Here is a 5544-nt window from a genome sequence, read left to right on the forward strand (position 1 = left end):
GGCTGCATGTTGGAGCAGCTCATTTAACCACACATTTACTGGTAGGGCATTTTGTTCTTTGCCTTTACCTGGACAAACTGGTTTACCAGTCCATGTGAATGCAAATTTTGAAGTAGATTCTTCTAGAAGGGACTTGTGGAAAGAGGATGGTGATAGTGTGAAGACTGAGTGGAATCAGTTACTGAAAAAAAACATAATTTCACCACTCTATGCTGACCTCCTGTTACGTCTTTGTTCAGCCATGAAGAAAGATACACCTACTGCTCTTGCATTCCTCAAGATAGAGCTTGAGTCTTCTTGCCTTAAATACTTTCCATGCATTTCCAAAGAAGTAGACAAAGTCTGGCATGAGATGATTCATGAGGTCTATAGATCAATCAACCAACGTGACCTTCCTGTCATACCCACGGCACACTCGGTTCCTGTTGAGTCATCACATCTTTTACAAGATACAAAAATACACAAATACACAGTTACCTGGTGCAGTGTGTCTGAACCACATTCAGAAAATTGTCCATATGTTACAACTGAGGAGCATGATGGAATTTTCGAAATATTAGATGACACTGGGATGAAATTAGTGCCATGCTCTTGGAAAATGCATGAAATAAAAGACAACTTCAAATTGGCTGGTGTGAATGTGGCAGAAATCAGTCCTTCAACAGTGATGAATTTCTTGAAGCAAAGATCACTGAATGATCCTTCCCAGACAACTAGTAGTTTGCCTTTGCCCATCAACCAGACACAAATCAAAAACAAAACAAGATGCTCAAAACTTTTGAGATTCTGCTTGAAAAATGTCAATGAAAAAAATGTCCATGACCTCAGTGGGCTTCCTCTTCTCCTCACAGAAGATCAGATGTTAAGAGTCTTTGATTCTAAATCCCCAAAGCTGATATCAAGATTTAACAGTCTTTTCCAAGGACATCAGGAGATGTTTGCAGATATGGTTGTCAACAGAAATCATGTCCAAATTCTGCATGACGGAAAGTTTATTAAGGGCATAACAATTGACATAGCAGCAACGTATTTGAAACCAGAAATCAGTATACTGCTCAGGCAGTCATTGCCTGATCAAAGGTGTCAGCTCTACAAAGCAGATACAGAGACAATCAAATGGCTGAAAACATTGTGGACTTTCTTTGATGATCAAGAGAAAAGTTACCAAAATGGAAAACTGAATGTCTTCAGTGAGATAAAAAAGCACTTTGACGACAGTCCTATCTTACCAGTAATCTGCCCCAGTCAAAATAACACACGTTTCTTACAAACAATGAAGAACATATCAAAAGTGATTCAGTATGAAAATGAAAAAGTAGCATCCATTCTCATAAAACTGGGGTTCATGAAAATAGACCTTGTCTTTTTCACTGATCTCAGTCTTGAGTTCCGTCTCAATATGAATCCAGAACTCCTGCAAACAGGAGACAGCAGTGCTGTTTTGGGGCAGGTTTATCATGTAGCACATTCACAGTTTGAGGAGCTATCAAAAGATGAATGTATAGATCTTCAGCGCTTCTTACAGCATGGGATCAGAGATTCCAATAACAAGAGTCAATATGTGTCGATGCTCAAGTCCTTGCCCCTGTTTGAGTCAATATCTGGAAAACGGGAAAGGATTGATTTACACAGAGTGGTATTCATTCTGAATTCTAAGCATCAGAATGACTTTCCAAATTTGTACCATGTCGATGGATGTGAAAGTATCTTCCTGAAGCACACCGTGGTGAACATCGAATTGGCAGAATGTCTAAAAATTCAGATTCTGGATGATTTGGAGTTCTGTGTACAGTTTATTCTTCCCTCTGTGCACATGATGAAAGAGGACAAGCTTCTTGATTTACTACGGTTGTTAGTGGAACTTGGACCAGTGGATCACAGGATTGTTTCTGCATTGAAAGAGGTCAGATTTATTCGAGACATCCAAGGCTCTCTTCAGGTGGCTTCATACTTCTATGATGACAGTGTACACCTTTACAGGGAAATGCTTCCAAAAGAGAGATTTGTGCCAGAAATGTTTTGGAAGATTTTCCAAGATAAACGTACTGAAGCACTTCATCTCTTAAAGGACCTTGGATTGAAACATGAAGTGTCTGATGAGGAAATCATTCAGTTTGCAAAACAAATTGAATCTGAAACTAGAGGCAACATTTCTTTAGGTGTTCTTAAAAAAAGATCACAACTCCTGTTTAAGACTGTTTTATCAAAGAGTAATGATAAAAAGTCTGATTTACTGAGCAGAGTTGCTAACATTAAATTCATCTTCCCAGTGCAAATTCAGCAAGAGCTTTGTGATTATCACAAGGCCTTTGCTCAAGACAGGGAGGTTGTTGCAATCAGTGGATCACTTATTGGCAGAGACGGTGAACACCAATATATGATATGGACATCTATGCCAATCCTGCCCTTAGAATACTGCTCTCCACATCACATGAAGAAAATGAAAGATGCTGGAGCCTTGGAAACTCCACCCCCTGAAAAAATAGCTGCTAATCTGAAAAACATCTGTAGGTCTCCATGCCACACAGACAGATTGTTGGAGACAAGAAAAAACGTATTTAGCAAATCATACGCCTACCTACAATCAATCAATTTTGACGCTTCTCTGTTCTCAGACCTCCCCATTATTTTGGTGGAAAATGAGACGACACTTGTGAAGGCCAAAAAGACAGCACTTGTGCTACATGATGCTTTTGAGTTTAGGCCTTACTTGTACAACATTCCCTCAAAGTATATGAAATTTGAAGACTTCTTCAAAAAAATTGGTGTAGAGGAAAGTCCTACCATCGAACAATATAGCACTGTTCTTCAAGAAATCTATTCTGATAGCTCTGACAAAGACAGCCTTCAAGCAAATCAGCAGAAAACTGTGAAGCGTGTTGTAGAACAGCTGTTTTGCCTGCTGAAAAAGGAACAGAACAAAACTATTTTTTTCCCAAACAACCAACTTTATCTCCCATCAACAGATGGGAAAATATATGATTCCTGCACTTTGTTTTTCAATGACACCTTCTTTCAGGCTGCAAGACTCGAGGGACCTTTGGAAACCAAGCTGAAACTGCTGGAAAAATTTAATTGTTGCCATCTTGGAAATGATCACTATGAACATCAAACATTGTTGCAGTTCCTTCCTGAGCATGTTCGCCCCAAATTTCTCTCGGATGTAATTTCTGAAAACCTGGAGGGAACAAGTGTCCAATATTGTGAATATGAAGGGGAGTGTGAATTTGGTGGCTGGTTTGACAAGCACTTGTCTTCTGCTGCATTTCTTTATGGACTAGTCTGTCTAATCAGAGAAGAGAGCAAAGGCAGTGTTTCACAGTCTGAAGCTGCAGAAAAGTGTGAAGAAATCTTTTCTAAAATTCAAATTATCTGTTGCAAAACTCTTCAAACTGAGCTTCTGTTAAACCTGGAGCCACTTGAGGGTAGTAAGGCTGAAACAGATGTTTATGTGAAAAAACAGCAAAATGGATGCAGTTTCTACTTAAAACACAACGATGACATGGCACACAAAGTAGTAAATGAAGTTAATATGTGTCTTACGAAAGAAATCAATGCTCTTCTAAAGAACTGTCTGCCCACCTCGAGCCTTCTAGTCCTTGGACAACTTTTGCTGTGTGACAACATGGAGGATGTTGAGAAAACCTTAGCAAAATATGGCATTCATAGCAGTGGCCACAAGGAGGAAGGACACGGTTCCTTACCGAAACCTGGATGTCATATACCTAAAGAATGGCATGACTGCCTTGATATGAACTTCCTCAACAACTTTGAAAGTGGAGAGTATGTTGGCTTCAGCAAGGACGATTCCGGTGAATATTTCTATGCCATTGTTATCGAGCGAGTGGATGATCCACTGGGACAAGCAAGACAATTTCCTGCCAGATATAAAATTCAAGTTGGCAATGATGACTTCATTGAAGTAAGCTCTCTTGACCTTTACCAATTTAAAAGGGAAAAGGCAACTATGTCGAAAGGGTCCACTTGCACAGATATAGAACGTCTTTTGACATCTAGACCTCCACCCAAAACAGTCTTTCCTGAGACATTAGAAGAGATCAAAAGAGAAATTGACCAAAGCTTAAACGAAATCTGGAAAATGACAAGCGAGGACAAGCAAAAAGCCCTTAAACGTCTCTACCTCCGCTGGCATCCAGACAAGAACCCTGGCAAAGAAACACTTGCCACAGAGGCATTTAAATACCTGCAAAACAGAATTGAGGAACTACAACAAGGGAAAACTGCACAGAGCACATCCTCAAATTGGAGAGACTTTCGAGATTTCTATGATACGTGGAACACAGAGGCCCGAAGCCACAGGAGGGGACGCGAGAGGTTTTATCAGAACTATTCTAGAAGGCACTATAACTTCTGGTCATACCACAGAGAAACTCCAAGGCCAAACAGAGGGGAGGCAAAACGCTGGTATGAACAGGCTCAATGTGACATCAGAGCAGCTCACAATGACACTGGAGGAGAAAACTCAGAGTGGTGTCTGTTTAAAGTGCATCAGGCTGTGGAAAAAGCCCTGATAGCAGCGATGTACAGGGAAAGTGGACACCATCCCAACAACTGCTCAATAACTAGCCTTGCTCAACAGGTATCCCATTTTAGCTCACAGTTGGCTTCTTTACCAAGCACTGTGAGGCAACTGACTGAACTTGGTGTTGATGGCAAAAAAACTCAATATCCGAACTATCACCAATTTCCTCACATTCCAAACAAGCAATTTGGTGTTAATAATGCCAGAATGGCATTGGATATTGCAACAAAGCTTTTAAAAAAAATAGAAGACTACGTCTCTTGAAATATGTTGAAACTATACTAATGTTCCATATCTGTATCTGTTTAGTACTGCTAGCATGCATACTGGAAATTCTTAAACCTTTATTATCATGTTTTCATAATTGTCAATCTAGTTATCCTTTTGCTTAATATTAAATGCAACTTTTTTATTATTCGATACTGGACATTTCTTGTAGCAAACAGTAGAGCATGGCATTAGCAGTGCCAGGGTCATTGGTTCAATTCCCAGGGATTGAATGAAATAAAATGTTTACCTTAAATGCAATGTAAGTTTCTTTGGATAAAATTGTCTGCAAGATGTGCATTAAACATAACTTTAGAATTAAACATTTTCAATGTCAGTCATTTAAATGCATGGTTTTTATTAAGAAATATTAACAGAAGTCAAAAGGTGTTTCAACCAAATATTCACTAAATGACAAAACTGCAAAAATCGAACACTAACAGTCACACAACCATCCTGCGATACAGATGCTGTATGTGCTTTACAATCCTTGCAGCAAAACCACTTCTTGAGCCTACTGCAATATAAAATATTACATGAATAGTGTCTCATGTTGTTCCCCTTTCTGTTTGATCAAGAAATGAAGCTTCATTTTGAGCAGCATCTGGTTTCCTCCATGCCACTGCAAAAACCATGCCAAAAGTATTTGTCGTTTTCTGCTGTCCCAATAATAACTTATTACACACATCCTGTACATAATTACAGCAGGCGTACTGCCTGTCCTTTACGTAATG

At 39.3% G+C, this 5544-nt stretch overlaps 1 protein-coding gene across 1 annotated transcript; it reads left to right on the forward strand.

Annotated features, from left to right (window-relative positions):
- Positions 1 to 7: 7 nt before the first annotated feature.
- LOC107576878 (sacsin-like) lies at positions 8 to 5532 on the forward strand (the record flags this gene model as incomplete). The annotated part of the gene is made up of 1 exon (XM_016262997.1): positions 8 to 5532. A coding segment is annotated over one exon (4800 nt), but the record flags the coding sequence as incomplete, so codon positions are not given.
- Positions 5533 to 5544: the final 12 nt, after the last annotated feature.

Source organism: Sinocyclocheilus grahami, unplaced genomic scaffold, assembly GCF_001515645.1.
Source record: "Sinocyclocheilus grahami isolate Dianchi unplaced genomic scaffold, SAMN03320097.WGS_v1.1 scaffold4529.1, whole genome shotgun sequence".
Taxonomy (NCBI): Eukaryota; Metazoa; Chordata; class Actinopteri; order Cypriniformes; family Cyprinidae; genus Sinocyclocheilus; species Sinocyclocheilus grahami.